The sequence below is a fragment of the Crotalus tigris genome, unplaced genomic scaffold (genome assembly GCF_016545835.1).
Source record: "Crotalus tigris isolate CLP2741 ecotype Arizona unplaced genomic scaffold, ASM1654583v1 scf7180000017903.3850313, whole genome shotgun sequence".
Taxonomy (NCBI): domain Eukaryota; kingdom Metazoa; phylum Chordata; class Lepidosauria; order Squamata; family Viperidae; genus Crotalus; species Crotalus tigris.
In genome coordinates this window covers 1,404,603-1,423,285 of record NW_024096713.1, presented here as the reverse complement: position 1 = coordinate 1,423,285, position 18,683 = coordinate 1,404,603, and the positions used below count along the sequence as shown (strand labels likewise).

The 18,683-nt window shown below is 39.9% G+C and overlaps 1 protein-coding gene across 4 annotated transcripts in view; it reads right to left on the bottom strand.

Moving 5' to 3' along the window:
• The window catches only part of SPTBN1 (spectrin beta, non-erythrocytic 1), a 220,935-nt gene that overhangs the window by 41,786 nt on the left and 160,466 nt on the right, over positions 1-18,683 (bottom strand). For all 4 annotated transcript variants that reach the window (XM_039344336.1, XM_039344337.1, XM_039344338.1 and 1 more), the window contains 10 exons: positions 15,619-15,731; positions 13,273-13,460; positions 12,122-12,239; positions 8,273-8,431; positions 6,972-7,274; positions 6,042-6,195; positions 4,194-5,064; positions 3,956-4,093; positions 2,579-3,335; positions 1,361-1,563 (listed from right to left, as the gene is read on the bottom strand). In XM_039344336.1, the coding sequence (XP_039200270.1) occupies positions 1,361-1,563; positions 2,579-3,335; positions 3,956-4,093; positions 4,194-5,064; positions 6,042-6,195; positions 6,972-7,274; positions 8,273-8,431; positions 12,122-12,239; positions 13,273-13,460; positions 15,619-15,731 (3,004 nt within the window). The remainder of the gene's footprint in view (positions 1-1,360; positions 1,564-2,578; positions 3,336-3,955; positions 4,094-4,193; positions 5,065-6,041; positions 6,196-6,971; positions 7,275-8,272; positions 8,432-12,121; positions 12,240-13,272; positions 13,461-15,618; positions 15,732-18,683) is intronic.

Below are 18,683 nucleotides of genomic sequence, written 5' to 3'. Positions count from 1 at the left end.
GTACTATTTTCACCCAGCTATGAGCATTGACAGCTAAGTAGACCCTGAAAAAGCACAATGCCTCAGCCAAGGTGCCAGTGCAAAATCTTCAATTTGATGTGCCACTCACTCAGCAGGGTTAACGATTAGTGAAGTGGCTCGGTGAGTATACATGTAGCTTATAGCTAGCCACTTAAGTCTAGACAAACTTGGCAAGGAAGTTGATATAAGAGATATGTTAGGTATTTTTATAAGCTGGTGCTGATAGAGGATGTCATTACCTTCCTTTATTATTAACAATCTTGAAGCCATCTATAAGCTGGGAAGGTCTACTGAACTTGGAATTGTGTGACAGCCACTAAGTAGCTATTCTTCTGGAAGCCCATGCAAAGAGTCTTCTCCAATGCTGGTACTCGAGAAGACGTGATGCTACCATCCTAATGCCTAAACCCCACTACTGAAGTCTATCCTGGATCTCCCTTTCAACTTGTTTTACTAACTTGGTGCTTGCTTCTAATGGAACATTATATCACTAAAGGCAATTAGAAATGTAATTTTTTTTTCTGTATTACAGCTTGGTAAGCCCAACGTAAACCAAAAAGAGGAATACCCACCAGCAAAATACTAAAGTTAGAGCCAGCCTAGACTGGCATAAGTTAAAGTCAAAGTAATTTTACAGGAAATCCACATTCAATACAGAATAAGAACAAGACATTTTTATATTCAACTAACTTTGTTCTGAATACTGGTCAAGTTACAAGGAATGTCATAAAACAACTTTGCCATGTGAACATTCTTACTTGGAAGCAATGGCATTTTATGCTCTAATGCCACCTTCCCTAACCTCAACAGTGTGTTAGATAAGCAGTCAGGAACTATCAAGAAGCATATTCAACTCTCAGAAATCCCAGTTACATCACTCTACTCTGGTAGCTTCATCGCACAATTTATAAACATGAAAACGTATGGAAGATGCTGGAAACAGGGATGGATAGAGTAGAACTGGTACATTAATCCACATGACACTCATGACATGATTCTAGTCATGTAAGAGATCATAGTGCTTGAACTGAACTGTTTTTCCCCCTCCTTGTGTATTATTTATTAAAAATATTTGTATGGCATCCAGTCATATGAATCTAGCAGCTTACAATAGTCCTACATTAAAACATCCATAAAATCACCCTCAGATTAAAACATTAAACAATATTCCTTGCTGTCCTCAATTCAAATTTTACTCAATGAATATTCTGCTAGAGCATCGAATGCCAAATTTGACTGTAGCTTAATATATTGCGTGAATCTAATCAACTGTAATTTATTCATGATATTGTGCATTTGGCAAGAACATGGCTCTCCCAAATTTCATTAATGAATGTACCTGTCATCAATGGAGTCTACTTTCTCTTGGATTTTGTCTGAGTTGATATTCCCATCACTAACCAGTCTTCTTCCCGTCTCTACAACTGCATTGATCTTCTCCTCATTGGCATCCATTGTGGTCATGAAATCCTCCTGTTTTTTGATAGCAGCTTCCGCTCCTTCCAAAGTGGTAGGCATTTCAGTATGTGCCAAAACATATTCCTGTAATTTAAAAAGAGACAGAATAAGATATAACTTATTCTACAACTTATGGCTGTTTAGTCTACAATTAACATTATCTAGGTTAACATAATAAAATACATTCAACCAGTACAGCAGACTCATTTGCATATCTCTAATGCAAATGGCCAGTGTTGACCCAAACATAATCTCTGTGACTATTTAAACATGTTTCCATATCTAAACAAACTGATTCCTAGATACATGTTAATCTTGTTGAGACAAAAGTGAGCAAATCTTCACAAATGTAGATCTGTTGGACCATTTGCCCATGCCACACAGTTATAGTCACATCACATTCAAGATCCATGAACCCAGCATTGTGATTTGGAGGACTGTGAATGGGTGGCATGTTCAACTGGATAACTTCTTGATTTCTCTTCAACTATGGCTTGAAGCATGCTTCCAATACAGGATTATAAAGGTTTGGGAAAATCAGAAAGCCTTTTATTCAGGTACCCAATAAATGAGAAGAAGAAAAACAGGAAAAGATATATAAGATGAACACTAGCTTGTCACTCCTTCTTGATTCATCAGGTATGTGTTATCTAACTACAGTCAATATATCAGGTTGGGTAGCTCATCATAGCTTCCTTATAAGAAAACTGTTTTTCAAAATACTTCTTGTCCATTCCGAAAATGGTTTCTTGAGTCTAAGAATCACTATCCCACAGACAAATACCTCAAATTGATTTTCTATCAGTACAAAAATGTGTTTATTGTTTCATGTGGCACGCTAAAATTTAGTCAGTTTAGTCAGTTCAATAGAAGTAGAAAAATGCTACCAACATTATTTCAGAAGTTATCCTCCAAAAAGATAGTCAGTCAAACATCACTATTTTGTCATTTTAAAGCAAGAATGGGCATTGTGTGATTTTTCCAGATGTTGTTGAACTCCAGTTCAACAGAGAGGGATGCTATTCATAACATTTGAAGAATCACAAGCCTGAACCTACTTTCTGAGAATTAAAACATCCTTATCACGAAAACAGCTTACCTGGTTGTTAAGAAATGCCTCTGCTTGCTTTGTGTCTCTAAGGAATAACTGGTAAGCGTGGGACTGGGAAAGAAGATTCTGCCGATTTTCCCACATTTTGTGAAGCTCATTCCATCCAGTGTCCAAGGCCTGCAGACGCTGGTGTAAGAACATGTACTGAGCATCAGTCTGGCCCTGGGTCACCATCTCACCAATATCTCTCATTTTCTGATAGTCTTCCTCATAATTATTGATTTCATTCTTAATGTTCTCATGCTGTGTAAGCAGCTTTTCTGCTTCCATCAATGTATTGGGCATATCTTCTGAGGCAATGGCTGTTTGGGTCCGGGAAAGCCAGGACTGGAAGTCATCTAAGTCACGCAAAAACTGCTGCAGTTTGCTTGCCTCTCCCAAGGACTCTTCACGGTTCTTCAAAGTTGTTTTCATTTCTTCCCAAACATCATTGATTTCAGCAAGTCTAGACAGAATAGCTCGAGCCTGATCAGGATGCTCTGATTCTAACTTTTCAGCCTCTTTCTGGAGATCAGTGAGCTTGGCCTCAATAGCTACCAAGTCACGTTCCATTCCGGTTAGCTTCCTCTGAAGAGCTATAACACCAGCCAAGTCATTGCCAAGCTCTTGGGTAGATTCAATAACTTTAGTCTTCTCCCTGATCCAAGATTTGGTTTCATTACATTCAAGATGATAGTTCTGGATACTGAGAGCTGAGATAAGAGCATCTTTCTTTATGTCCACCAGTTCTCTAAATTGGCTCCACCTAAAACAAAGAGGCAGAGAGGAAAAAAACAGTGAACTTCACATTTTCATCATTGCTTCTCTGTTCCATGTTTCAAAATGCAATATGCTTTTGTCTCTTTATTTGTAGCTCTCAATATAATACTTTAAAATTTAACAACTATATTATTCTATTACATTCTAAAATACTTGAACATTCCAAAAGATATATGAAAGGTGGGTGCACATAACATCATTTATTTAATTAATGTTGGCAAATAATTAGAATCTTTGAATAAAGAAAGAAGGCAAATTTAACTAGGGTAGTGAGAGCAATTTGGCTGACAAATGTAAATGCCAATTGATCATTATTATTTTTCAGGAGCATTCAATTTTGAATGGACACTATTGAGCAGACATGTCAAACTCGCAACATCACATGATGTCGCACAATGTATCAGGACGGTTTTGCCTTTGCTGGCAATGGGGTAGGCGTGGCTTCTGGATGATGCGTCCAGCCCTTGGGCCGGCAATTTGACACCCCTGCTAAGAGTATAAATAATATAAATAATAAATGATACAATATATGTCTGGTCCTAGATAAAAGATATATTTAAAGCTAAAAAGAAATAGACAAAATGAGACCAGAGGCAAATATATTACCTTGTATTGAGCTTATCTTGCTGTGCCTTGATCTCTTTTTCATTTGGATGTCCATTGTGAATCAGCTGCCTAGCTATCTGATTGACCACTGCAACACGTGATGCTTGACTATTCATTTCTGGTTCTAAACTTTCAAATCTAGAACAGAAAAAAAGAAAAAAAAAGACCCAACAAGCATTAATGATTAAGCCCACTGCTCAATGAACATTGAATTGAAAAAAGCTACAAGGGCTCTTACCTGTGCTGTATCACTTCCAGATCTTCCAGTTTCTCAGGTATCTCCATGTTAATCAGCCACTGTTCTTTCTCGTCAATCCAAAGTTCACAAGCATCTGCTTCACTGAACATTTTATACAAAGCCAAAGTGTCTTGCAATGCCTGCTTACGAAGCCGGGTGAGTTCTGCAACCTCTTTGTACCTTTCCTCTATTCCAGACAATCTGCTCTGTACATCTATGGATTCTGCATACTCCTGTGGTAAGGCTTTAGCTTGTTCATGTAGAGAGTCAATTATTGACCTGTAACTCGCAATCTCTTCAGCCACATCTTTGTGTTTCTTAACCAAGGATTGAGTTGAGTATTCATCATGGCCAACATCATTGCTTGAGACAATTTTGAGGATATCCAGCATCCATGTGTCAATGTCATCAGCATCAGCCTGGAACTGGTGAAGCAGGGAAGCTTCTTCCAGTCGTTTCTTCCGTATGGAAGAGAGCTGCTCCAAATTAGCCCACTGATTCTGGATATCTGAAATCCTCTCTCTGATCTTCTCAGACCCAAAGTGATTCTCAGTTATCATGTCTTCCCCTTCTTTGACTGCTTGTTGGAAATGACCACTCCGACCACTCATCTCATCTTCAAATGCCTTATGTTTGCTAAGAAGCCGGACAATGCTGGTTAAGTCTTTTCCATAATCATCTGATGACAAAATCTGTTCCTTTTCTCTTATCCATCCCTCCTCTTCAGCCATTTCCCAGAAGAATTTCCAAAGACGTCGTGACTCTTCCAAGCGAGCACGACGTAGGGCTGAGAGCTGACATAGCTCTTGGTAACAGAATTCCATGTGAGCCACACGGTCTCGAATAACTTGTGGATCACAGGGTTTGTAACCTGTCCACCGGCAGAAAGAGGGCATGGAAAATTAGTTGCAAGAGAATATTACACTACTTACACCAACAGACATAGAGAATGCTAGTTCTTTAAAATCTGGTCATAGATTTTTCAATCTAAATGATTTTAATTTAATAAATGCAATCTTCAGAGACATCTTTTAGGGCAAGTGAAAGCAACTCTCTGGTTGAACTTCAGATATCAGTCTTCATTCCTCCATCACCACTTCCCAAGATGCAAACAGACAGACCAGGTTCTATGCATCTTTCCAAACAGGGAGCAAAATAATCTTTTGTTCTAAAGAATCCTTTAAAATTTCCTTCTGTGATGTGATGAAATAACATCAGCAAACTGTAGGAAATTCTGAAGAAATCCCATGAAAGGTACATAATTATCCTCAACAGATTTTTCTTATATAAACCCTTCACATCATGTGCCCAGATTTGGCTGGCATTTTGTTTTTATTACATCTGGAATAATGGCTATATTAAGCCAGAAAGAAGAAATGGAAAGGAAAATTAGTGAAAAATGCCGGAACTGGAGCTTGGTCACCATCATTATTAAATCTGTTTTAAATATATTTTACCGGCTAAGAAATTAAAAGTATACTGCTATGTAACCAGTGGTACCAACTTTGATCAAATATATATGATTTCATGACTGTACACATCTTATCTACATGTGTTGTTTCAGAGCATCTTCTTTAAATATTGTGCTCGAAGCATAGTTATAAGAAGGAATAGGCATGTCCAGAGAATCTGAGTGTGTATCTGTTCCCATCCACTTGTCATTTTACTTTTATGTACTCACTGATCTAATTTATGTGGCTGCCCATCTCACAAAAAGTGATTTTGGGTGGCTACAATACATTAATAATTGGCATCTTCTATCTCTTTGAACACCTAATGCACATGGGGTTACAACTAGCATCACCAATTGGTCAAGTACACATCTAAGAGTGAACCCAAGTATCTTACCTTCCCCATCTGTAGCAAATTTTTGGGCAGATGCATTGACTCCTCTCACTCGCTCAGCCTGTATGGCAATGTCAGCCTCCACAAGAGCATGTTTCTGCAGCAGGTCTTCTACCCCCAAGAGATGTTTGCCATAATCTTGAGACAGTAGCAAAACCTGTTTGCATATAACCAATTGGAGAAAGCATAAATTCCTACTTGTTTATGTTTTAAAAAATTGGAAGATTATTTTTCTGACTACTGTTTCATAAGTAGCCCTTCTCAGATCTTTTGCACTTGCCCAGCATGTTCCATAAAATACAAATACTTGCAGAACTCAAGCACTTGTTCCTCACCTGTCTGATTTTATACACTAATTCATACTTCGCAATTGACTAAGTATCTATTTTGCACTATTCTGTAAAAGGAAAGTGGGAATAAGCTCTTAAGACAATGGACAGCACATCACTTTTAAAAAAATCTGAGCAGGTACTGGCAGCAGCTCAGTTCTAAAAGATCCATAGCAACAAAATTATTACAATTTGATATACAGGTAGTCCTCGACTTACAACCATTTGTTTAATGACCATTCATGGTGATGACAGTGCTGAAAAAATGACTTATGACCAGGTTGTAAAATTGGGCATAAGTCACTTAACTACTGCATTGCTTAGCAATAAGAGTTCTGATTCCAACTGAGTTCATAAATCAAGGACTAACTTTAAGCCCAAAGATGTAATCCAAATCTGCTCTACTTTTTCAGAATATATTCTAGCCTCCTTGTTAACTCAGAGGAGAAATAAGTCATAATGGGAACAGTTATAACCAAAGACTCTGCATATGCTTTGTGCATACCTTTGTCTCATTGGAAAATAAGAGCAGTTGCCTAATAAACGTATAATGAAAGCTTGCTTATTTTTCTGAATACAGTTGGCATGCAGTTCTGCCATTTACCTTCATCTCATCCATCCAATCCATAATATACAGCATTTCTTGGAAGATTTTTTGCAGACCAAGGTTCATCTCTAGTCGTTGCCTGCGTGCCCTTAGTAACTCCAGGAGATATTCCCATAGGCGAATCACATTATCTTTCCTTGCAGTGATGCGTTTAATATCATGATAGTTCTCTGCTTCAAGTTCCTTGGCAACAGCAACCACTGCCTGGACTCTTTCTTCATAGGCTGCAATATCTGTCTCAATAGCTTCATGTTTCTTTGTTGCAGCCTCTACAGCTGGAAGATCAAATCCAAAGTTGTCCTATAAGAGGAAGCATTAAGTAGATTAGTACAATGGTATTGAGATTGTTTACCATACAGCCTCTTATTACATTTCTGCAGTTGTCATAGGTGTACCACTGGCTTAGGATCAAGTGGACTTGGGAGGTGGAACATGACCAGCAACTTGTTTAAAAGGTTTGGTTGACCTGTGATGTTTCCCCACCTTACTCTTCCAATTCTCTCCTGAATCATGTGGAATCATCAATATAGTTTAGTTCAAGGATGGTGATCAAAGTCTTAACCCTTTGTACAGTGGTCTGGGACACTCACTACTCCATAATAGATTTAGTCTATTATTGTATTATGTAAGCCTAGCCATTCTAATTTGTAAAGTAGCATACGACTTAGCACATGGAATGAACTCAGCCAATTGTGGCTTATTCAACAAGCCCCAGATGAGCAAGCATGGCTTAGCAATAGTATGAACTCAGTCAATGCTGTAAAGGTATACCACTACTGCTGATGTATGTATATAATACCAAATGCATATTTTGCATTTGCAAAATGCAAATGCACATATCCTGAACATGTGGAACTGCAGACTTCCATTCTTTTTCACCAGTAAACTTTGGTCCAGTTTCTTACCTAGTCATAATTCCCTGCCCTTTACCACAGTAAGTGGCACAAGGTTAGTAACATTTCTGACACGATGATGCCACCACAGTCTGTCTAAATTGTCTACAATGAAGGGTTGGAATTCAGTAAGGGTTGCCATTTCTGGTAGAATCAACATCATTTTAGAAATTAAAAAAAATGTGCAGTAAACCTGAACATGACTTAATTTTCTGTAGACAAACTGTGTTCTCTGGTTAATAGATATCCAATGCAAGGAAGTAGTTCATAAGTATTTTGTGTAGGTTTATTCAGAATCCTGAAGGAAATGCAAGATATAAATCAAAGAAACACTTAGTGCAAATGGGAATTATCCCCAGGTTAGATAGTGCGGCTTTATTTGCCTAAATAGTTTAAAAGCATCACCTGAGAAACCAGACGTTGATTTTCACTTAGCCAAGTCTCCCGCATAGCTGCCTTACGGTCGAATCTGCGAGCAAGTTGTTCCAGTTTTTCCTGTCGGATGAGCTCATTACGCAATGCCAGTTCTCTTTCATGTTCAGCTTTTTCCAGTCTTTCCCAGGCCTGAGTAAATAATAAAAAAAATCAGCAAATGTACAGTTTACACAAAGAAAAAAAATGGGAAATGTAAATGTTTATTTCAGCACTGGATCAATATTACACAATAATTTAATAAGATAGTTTTGGATTGCTGATATTATTTAGGAAACCTCAGAGGCAAAGCCTGTGATTGACCTTCAGGGCTGACCAAAGCATTAGAAGTATCAGTTATAGCATTTATGCTCCTATAAAATAGCATAAAATCGTATTGTTTCACCTGGGAGTTTTCCTCTCTGTGGTTCATTTGAAGGGTTCTAGATTCTGCATAGCAATAGGCAGAGCCTGAATCAGAAAACCGTATGGCTGACTCAGAAAAGATAGGTTTCACTTTATAAAAGGAAACATTTCAAGGACACATGGCTATAGTGAAACCCCTGAAAAACTGCTAGGAAGAAAGAATTGGATAGGACTTCCTTTAGTCAGGATGCTGCTTTTCTATTCTTATCTTAGCAACATATGTACTTTCCCAGGAAATGGAGAAATGCATCCTGAAAACTTTGCAAATACAATTAAAGCAGCAAAAGCCATCATAGAAATATTCCAATAAAGCAAACTGATCTAGCAGAGAAAAAGGGACTCTTATTCAGTTAATGCTCAGCTCCCTTTAATCCAAAACATTTAGTCAGTTATCTGTTTGAAGGAAAGGCCATATAATATATTGCATGTTTTAACAGAATGCAAACAAGGGAGCCAGATCATTTATCAGATCTTCCTTATAAAAAATAAACAATTCTCACTTCTCAATCAGCCATCTTGTATTCAAGATGCTTCTAAATCTTCAGATGTCCTGCTGTTTGGAACCTAAGGATATTTAAGAACTTACAAGCATTTCACACATGAGGAATTTACTGCTGCAATTATGCATGAAAGTAACAGCTGCCCTGAGAATTCCAACCAGGACGAAAAGGAAATTATAAAGTATTATCCTTCTAAAAGTACATTATCTCTACTAGATCTTGTCGAACCGGTTGCTGTTCATCTGGCTGAACCAGTAAAGCGATTAATTGTCTTCTTTTCTAGCATCTTTGTTGCACTGCAATAAGTTTCAGCAGTTCCATAATACACTTTTCTCCCTTTGAACATCCTCTCTCTTGTCCCTACTTGAATGGGGAGTTTGCCTGGGCAAGGGAAGTCATGTAGCAGCATATTCTTCCTATTCATCCCAACAATCATTTTCCATAACAGCCTTCCTGAAAACTATTCTCCACAGCAGGTGATTAAGTGCAGGCCTATTTTCATTGAAGATTATAAATGGCTTCATTTGGGTAAAACTAAACATGCATAGACTCAAGGAAACCAAATTATAATTTTAAAATAATGCATATTCAAAGTCCTGCTCTTTGTAGACTAGAGTCTATATCATGATAATATCCAGAAGCAAGACCAGGACAAGTCACACTTCTACAGTGCAGAAAAAGTGACTTGCATTTTGTGGTTAGATTCTTGCATTCTCCATAAAAAATTAAGTTAGAAGTTTATTCCTGTGTACCACATACATCTTCTAGGGCAGTCTTTCTCAACCTCAGCTGCTTTAAGATGTGTGGACTTCAACACCTAGAATTCTCCAGCCAGCCAGAATTCTAGGTGTTGAAGTCCACAGCTACAGAGGCTGAGAAACACTGTTCTAGGGATTACCTTTTCTTTCTTCTGTATTAAGTAAGAACACTGGGAAACTCAGAGGGGAGGAATGTGTGAAGAAGCAGAGATGAAACAGGACAGCTGATCCTGATAGTGGTTATTAGAAAAGAAGAGTCTGGGGGTTGGGCTATCTCCTTCTAGCGATCCAAAATAAATGTGGAATGAGAACTGAGAGTTTCATTATACCATTCCTCTATTTTTGGTTTGCATCACCTACTATGTCTGGCTCCATTTTGTTTAAAAAAAAGTCCTTTCAGCATGCACTTTCACTTGGATTTGCATTATTTTATAAAAAGACTGTCTTTGCAATCAGATACTTTCTTATTCCTCTTCTAGAGGTCAGGATGTATATGATAGCCCGGTTCACTGAAGATGTGATGAACTAATTCCTACCATAATTTTTCTAAAAATTTATTTTAGACTTTCTTTTTAAATAATAATAATAATAATAATAATAATAATAATAAAGTTGGAAGGGACCTTGGAGGTCATCTAGTCCAACCCCCTGCTCAGGCAAGAAACCCTATATCATTTCGGACAAATGGCTGTCCAGTCTCTTCTTAAAAACTTCCAGCGTTGCAGCATTCACCACTTCTGGAGGCAGGTTGTTCCACTGGTTAATTGTTCTAACTGTCAGAAAGTTTCTCCTTAGTTCTAGGTTGCTTCTCTCTTTGGTTAGTTTCCATCCATTGTTTCTTGTCCTGCCTTCTGGAGCTTTGGAGAATAGCTTGACTCCCTCTTCTTTGGGGCAGCCCCTGAGATATTGGAACACTGCTATCATGTCCCCCCTCGTCCTTTTCTTCATTAAACTAGACATACCCAATTCCAGCAGCCGTTCCTTATATGCTTTAGCCTCCAGTCCCCTAATCATCTTTGTTGTTCTTCTCTATACTCTTTCTAGAGCCTCAACTCTATTCATATCCCGCCTTTATTATTTTTCTAAATAACTCAAGGCAGCAAACATACTAATACTCCTCCTATTTTCCCCACAACAACCATGGAAGATGAGTTGGGTTGAGAGAGTGACTGACCCTAAGTCACCCAGCTGGCTTTCATGCGAAATTAAGATTAGAACTCACAACCTCACTGTTTCCAACCTGGTGCTTAGACCAAACTGGCTTAGTTAATTAATTAATAGACAAGAATTAACTAGACCATGCTATCTAAGGGTTTTTGATAGTTTAAGTCCAAACTATTTGGAAGTCACAGTGTTGTTACTATAAATCCTATCCAGGACTATCTTGATCATCCCATAGTTCAATTACTAGGACTGGGAGAACAAAATAAATTAGATATCTATATATATTAGTAATTACACTAAAAACATGATCCCTGGGTATATCCATACTCAAAACCAAACAAATAAATGTGAGCACCAGGGAATACTATAAAATTTTAATAAAATTTAGTAAAACACCAACAAAATTTCAATAAAATTTCAATAAAACGCCTAGCTTTTGTTGGCGACTGCTGACATCATCAGGGCTCAAGATGCCAGTCAGTAGGAGAGTCCCCTTTACTGGTTGGCCAGGATCTGCACCCGGCTCTTAGATCTCATCACCGGGCCTGATGGAATAGGCTGCTTTCCTGTTGCCAGTTTCTTATTAGCAATTATTCCTTTCTTGCATTTCCTGCCTATGTAAATGGCATCAGGTGTTTTCTCTTTGATAGATTCTGGGTCTGATGGAATATTTCTCCCCTTTTTTGCTTCATTGCATCCCCCACTTTATTTAGTTGTGAATTTCCATCATCCCCTCCCCTGCTCCATTCAGGTTGCTCCGTTATGATACACTGCCCCCTTTCCTCTTTATATTTATATCTCCTACTGACCGGCATCTTGAGCCCTGATGATGTCGGCAGTTGCCGACGAAAGCTAGGCATTTTATTGAAATTTTATTGAAATTTTATTGGTGTTTTACTAAATTTTATTAAAATTTTATAGTGGACCCTGGTGCTCATGTTTATTTGTTTGGTTTTGAATATCTATATATCTATATCTATATAATCTATATTTACCTTGTTGATATCTGAGATGAGTTTTCCTTCTCTGGGCATGTACACTTTTTGATTGTTAGCCCTCATTTTACTCTGGATGGTGAAAAGCAGCACTTCCAAATTTCCTTTTTCTGTGAATCTGAAAAGAAAGCAGTGTGGTTAAAATCCAGAGGCAAATATTAACTCTGCAAAGAAACAATAGGGTGTTTCCATCTCTATATATGGATGCTTCAGATGAGCAGTTATTGTAGCCATATTAATCCATGCTGGCTAAATAAATGAATAAATAATCTGATAACAAGGCACATGATGCATATACCTACTAACAACTAGTTCAAATGACACTGTAGACATTTAACTACCTGCTCTTGAAAGAAACAAACCAAATTCTTTTTACATTCTCTTGAAATGTCCACATTTTAAATGTCTTTTCTCTTGGTCCTACTTTGTGTTAAACATCTGGTTAGCAAATTTCGAACCTAACTTCTTACTTACTATGTTAATGGTGAAGTCCTCAGTTAGCAGAATCAGGTTTACTTTAAAAATGTCAAAAGTGCATAATAGATAGTTAAAGGCTACAGAGTTTATAAACTAATATTTTCCACAGAAAATGCTCAGCACCAAGAGAAATACATTGCCAAGATGATTTACTACTATTGTATCAATTATTTTGGATTGTATATAATAATACATTTTATATTGCTTCCTATAACTGGCAATCACTTTGGGTTTGTCTGTAGCCTGTGTTCAGATTTATGGTTCTATTGACATTACAATAAAGGCAAGCACCCTTATTTATAGTGTAAAATCATGAATGCTCATGGCTCAAGCCACTTAAGCTCTGGAGTCTTATCTGCAAGGGGAAGAAGAAGGACTTTTACATTTAGTAACAGGCATGAATTTGAGATATCTAACCATGAACTAAGCAGAATACTTAGTTTAATGTAATTCTTCCCAAAAGAAACCAAAAAAAGACAGTGGTACATATCATCTTAAGTCCCTGGATGAACAGTAGGATATATATCTAGTATTTCACTGGGAAAACATTACTAGATTCTAATTGTCTAAAGATTAACATATGAAAATTGCCAGATGATTCCCATTGTTTATTATACTGGGATTATTTCTTCTCTCCCAACCCAAAAGATAATGATATGGTAAATAAATCATACTTGGGCGGTTTTTCCACTGTGCGGTAGGTATTGAATGCTTGTAGCTGTTGCTGCACACCAATCAATGAGTTAGCAAACTTGCGATTGTTCAGAATGATAATGGTTTGCTCAATCCACTCAAGGAGATCAGAGGCAAGAGACTCATATTTCTCAATCATCTTCTCGGTTTCAATTGCATTGTCAAGCACCTGTAACAAGCAGTTCAAAGCAAAGAGATAAGGGTCAGACTTCTTCAGATAAAAGTTATGGCAATGTGAAGGTAGTGTTCATGTCTATGAGTGTGTATGTTCACACAATGTATTTCAGTGCAGCCCAAAAAAAGTGGGTAAATGGAATTTAAAACATTGGGACTGCTGAGATAATGGATAATGGATAAAAAATGCACATGCCCAGATAAAATGTTAGCTTTCCTAAGAATATTTAAAAGGGATTCTTAATAATAACAATAATAAAATTGGAAGGGAACTTGGAGGTCATCTAGTCCAACCCCCTGCTCAGGCAGGAACCCTACACCATTTCAGACAAATGACTGTCCAGTCTCTTCTTAAAAACTTCCAGCGTTGCAGCATTCACCACTTCTGGAGACAGGTTGTTCCACTGGTTAATTGTTCTAACTGTCAGGAAGTTTCTCCTTAGTTCTAGGTTGCTTCTCTCCTTCATTAGTTTCCATCCGTTGCTTGTTGTCCTGCTTCAGGCACTTTGGAAAATAGCCTGTTTTCCTCTTCTTTGTGGCAGCCCCTGAGATATTGGAACACTGCTATCATGACTCTCCTTGTCTTTCTCTTCATTAAACTAGACATACCCAATTCCACCAACCGTTCCTTATATATTTTAGCCTCCAGTCCCCTAATCATCTTTGTTGCTCTTCTCTGTACTCTTTCTGGAGTCTCAACATCTTTTTTACATCGCGGTGACCAAAACTGGATGCAGTATTCCAACTGTGGCCTTACCAAGGCATTGTAAAGTGTTGTTAACACTTCACATGATCTTGATTCTATCCCTCTGTTAATGCAGCCTAGCACTGTCTTAGCTTTTTTGGCAGCTGCAGCACACTCCTGGCTCATATCTAAGTGATTGTCCATTAGGACTCCGAGATCCCTCTCACAGTTACTACTATTGAGTAAGGTACCACCTATACTATACCTGTACATTTGGTTTTTCTTGCCTAAATGTAGAACCTTACTTTTTTCACAATGAATTTCATTTTGTTAGATAGCGCCCAGTGTTCAAGTCTGTCCAGATTTTCCTGTATCTTAAGCCTGTCTTCTGGAGTGTTGGCTATTCCTGCCAGCTTGGTTTCGTCTGCAAATTTGATGAGTTCCCCATCTATCCCCTCGTCCAAATCGTTGATGAAGATGTTGAAGAACACCGGGCCTAGAACAGAGCCCTGGGGCACCCCACTACACACTTCCCTCTATATAGATGTAGTTCCATTGAGGACCACGCGCTGAGTATCGCCGGTCAGCCAGCTATGAATCCATCTGGTAGTGATATTGTCTAACCCACATTTTTCTATCTTATCAAGTAGTAGGTTGTGATCTACTTTATCAAATGCCTTACTGAAGTCCAATCCACAGCATTCCTCTGGTCCACTAATTTTGTCACTTGGTCAAAGAGTGCAATAAGATTTGTCTGACATGACCTGTTTTTGACAAACCTATGTTGGCTTTTAGTAATGACTTTGTTTGCCTCTAGGTGTTCGCTGATTCGTTGTTTGATTATCTTTTCCAGAATCTTCCCAGGTATTGAGGTCAGGCTGATAGGTCTGTAATTTCCTAGATCCATTTTTTTTCCCTTTTTTGAAGATGGGAACTACATCAGCTCTTTTCCAGTCCTCTCGTAGTTCCCCTGTGCTCTAGGATCTTCAAAAAATATAGTTCAGTGGTTTTGAGATCACATCTGCCACTTTCTTGAGAACTTTGGGGTGCAATCCATCTGGTCCTGGTGATATAAACTCGTCTAGGCTAGACAGGTGCTCATTTACCATTTTCTTGCCTATCTTAACGTGTTTCTAATTTTTTTTTATGGTACTGTTTTTGATAGGTTGGACTATTTTTCCCTTTGTGTAAAGACAGATGCAAAAAAATGAGTTAAATAGTTCTGCTTTCTCCCTGTTGCTTGTCACCTTCTTGCCACTTTCCCCCACTAATGGAGGATTACATGGATTACACTGGATTCACTACACTGTGAATGAATTCACCCTTAATAATTCATGCCAATTCCACACTGAGATAAAAAAGTGTTATTGCAGTGGCACTAAAATTTGCATATGATTAAACTGAATAAGTCTGCCAGAAAAACACATAAGCATGCTACATTCCGTATTTAAAACCTTAAGCGAGATACCTTTCCAATTCGCTTTCCTTCAACAGCTAAGGCTTTCATCTTAGAAAAATAGTGGTAATATGTCACTACATAGGTGATAATAGACTTTTCATCTGGATGGTCAACACTGATATCTAAAAAACAAACAAGAATTATTTTAATGCAGAACTGGATGATTTAAAAGCATCCCATAGAATCATGCTGTTAAAGATTCACTTAAGCAAGGATTGGGAATATAATTGGGACAAGGTACTGGCAATAAGTCAATACAGAGTTTCATACAACCCATTTTCATACTACAGTATCACAATGTTCAGAGTTTATCCTATACTGATATTCCAGCCTTTACTCCCAATATTATCCATGGTTTTCGCACTCATGTTTTATATTCACAACCATATAAGATTGGTGAGACTAAAGAAGTTAGAAGATTCATGACTTGGAATATGAATATCACACTTCCCAATCCATACTCTAATACCATTAAGAGCTTTCCTGCTCTCCTCCAGAGCATTAACTGGAGAAGATAAAGGTCAGGAAACAGAAATTACTGTGTTATTTAGCATAAAACAAAATTTATTTTTACCGATGTTATGGGCTGAGAATCTGAGCTAAACTTAAAACCACTGACTTTAGCAGGTGTAACCTGTTTGGTATAATGTTGTATTTTAGCTTTCATTAGAGTACTGGAGTTGAGAATTTAAAATTAAATCCAGACTGGTTTGAAATTGACTTGGACTCTATGATTTGCCTGAAAAGGGGCGTTGGTCTTACCTGAACGCCTTTTCTCAGTACGGAGATGGATAATCCACGGATGGGTTTTCTCTGTCTGCCTGCTCTTGAGACCAAGTAGCCAAAGCTTGACACGCCCCCACTTCCTGTGGAGTCCATTCTTAACGAGGGCGAATTGGCTGATGATTGACGAGGTATTGGCTCTCAGCTCCCTACTAGCGGCCTGCTGGCCTTGGGGTGGGTGTGGATTATCCATCTCCGTACTGAGAAAAGGCGTTCAGGTAAGACCAACGCCCCTTCTCCAGTACAGGAGATGGATAATCCACGGATGGGACGTACCAAAGCCTCACTGTCCCAAGGGGTGGGAAACAGATAAGGCCGGTAGATTGATCTCTGAGACAACTTGCTGGAGGACCCTCCTACCAAAGGAGGCATCCGCCGATGCAAAGCGGTCTATCTTGTAGTGTCGTATAAACGGGGAAGGCGAGGACCATGTCGCGGCCCTGCAAACTTCCTCGATTGACGCCTGGGTAGCCCATGCCGCCGAAGTTGCAGCGCTTCGGGTGGAATGGGCTGTGAGATGACTTGGGGGCGGCAGGGATGATACATTGTAAGCTTCTGCGATACAGCTTCGGATCCACCTTCCAATGGTGCCCGCGGAAACTTTCCGCCCCAAGGTGCCCGCTTGGAAGGACACAAATAGGGCCTCCGATTTGCGGAAGGGTTCTGTACGCTTTATATAACGCCGCAAGGCTCTGCGGACGTCCAATGTATGCCACTGCCGTTCCCGGTCATGTGTTGGATTTGGACAGAAGTTTGGGAGAATTACTTCCTGTGTCCTGTGAAAGAGTGAATTCACCTTCGGTATGAAGGCAGGATCTAACCTAAGGACCACCCTGTCCTTGTGGAAAATGCATAGGTCGTTTCTGACTGACAGTGCGGCCAGTTCCGAAATTCGTCTGGCCGATGTGATGGCAATCAGGAACGCCACCTTTAGCGACAGGTGTCGCAAGGAAACGGTCGCCAATGGTTCAAATGGTGACTGAGTGAGTGCGTGAAGGACTCGCGGTAGTTCCCAGGACGGGTACCTGTGAATTACTGGAGGTCTGGTGTTATAGGCGCCCTTGATAAAGGCGCAGATCCTGGGGTGGTGAGCTAAGGGAACCGAATCCGTGCAGGTGAGGAGGGTGGACAAGGCCGCCACTTGCCTGCGGATGGTCGCGGGGGCGAGGCCTCTGTCTAGTCCCTCCAAGAGGTAATCTACTATCTGAGGGATGTAGAGTTTGTGTAAGTCAAACTGCCGTTCCCTGCACCAAAGGCAAAAATTTTTCCAAGTGGAGTCATAAATGCGGTTTGTTGCCGGACGGCGTGAAGCTTGAATTATGGTAATGGCCCCGGGAGAGAATAGTTCCTGTGCCATTATCTGGCGCTCAAGTGCCAGGCGGTCAGTTGTAACCATTGGGGTTCCGGGTGACTGATGGTTCCCTGGTGTAGGGACACTTGATGAGGGGGAATGTTCCATGGGGGCGACTGAGACAGGTTCATCAGGTCGGCGAACCACGGTCTCTGTGGCCAATATGGTGCTACTAGGATCACTTCTGCCCGCTCCTGAATCAGCTTTCGGATGACCGCCGGTATGAGTGGTAGTGGGGGAAAGGCATAAAGCAAACCCTGAGGCCACTGAGTTCTCAGAGCGTCCGTCCCCTCTGCTCGCGGGTTGAAGTAACGAGAGTAAAATCTGGGGAGCTGGGCATTGTCTGATGATGCGAACAGATCGAGGATCGGGTACCCGAACTTGCGGGAGATGTCTAGGAACAAGTTCGGGTGTAGCCCCCACTCCGAAGGGTCCACTGTGGTGCGGCTTAGGAAGTCCCCGATATGTGTTCCGCTTTTAGTGACTTCAGATTGGGCTCTACCCAGCTGAATAGGAGTCGTGACTCTGTCATCAGGGTTTTTGATCTGGTCCCCCCCTGCCGATTGATGTGCGCCTTGGCTGCTACGTTGTCTGTTAGGACTAGAACGTGGTGGCCTCTGATTCTGTCTTTGAATTGTTGCAAGGCTAGGTGGATAGCCCTGAGTTCTAGCCAGTTGATGTTGTTTCTCAGATCCGTGGCGGACCAACGTCCCTGTACAAACCGGGAGTCCAGATGGGCTCCCCAACCATACAGACTGGCGTCTGTAGTGATGGTAACTCTGACTGGTTCCTTGAAGGGTGACCCCTTGGTCACGGCCCGAGAGCACCACCAGCGTAGCGCCCTGCGGATTTGTGCCGTGACCCTGACTAGGTGGTTGGATGCGCTGGTGTTCTGCCGTTGGTACGGGAGCAGAAACCACTGTAGTTCCCGTAGGTGGAG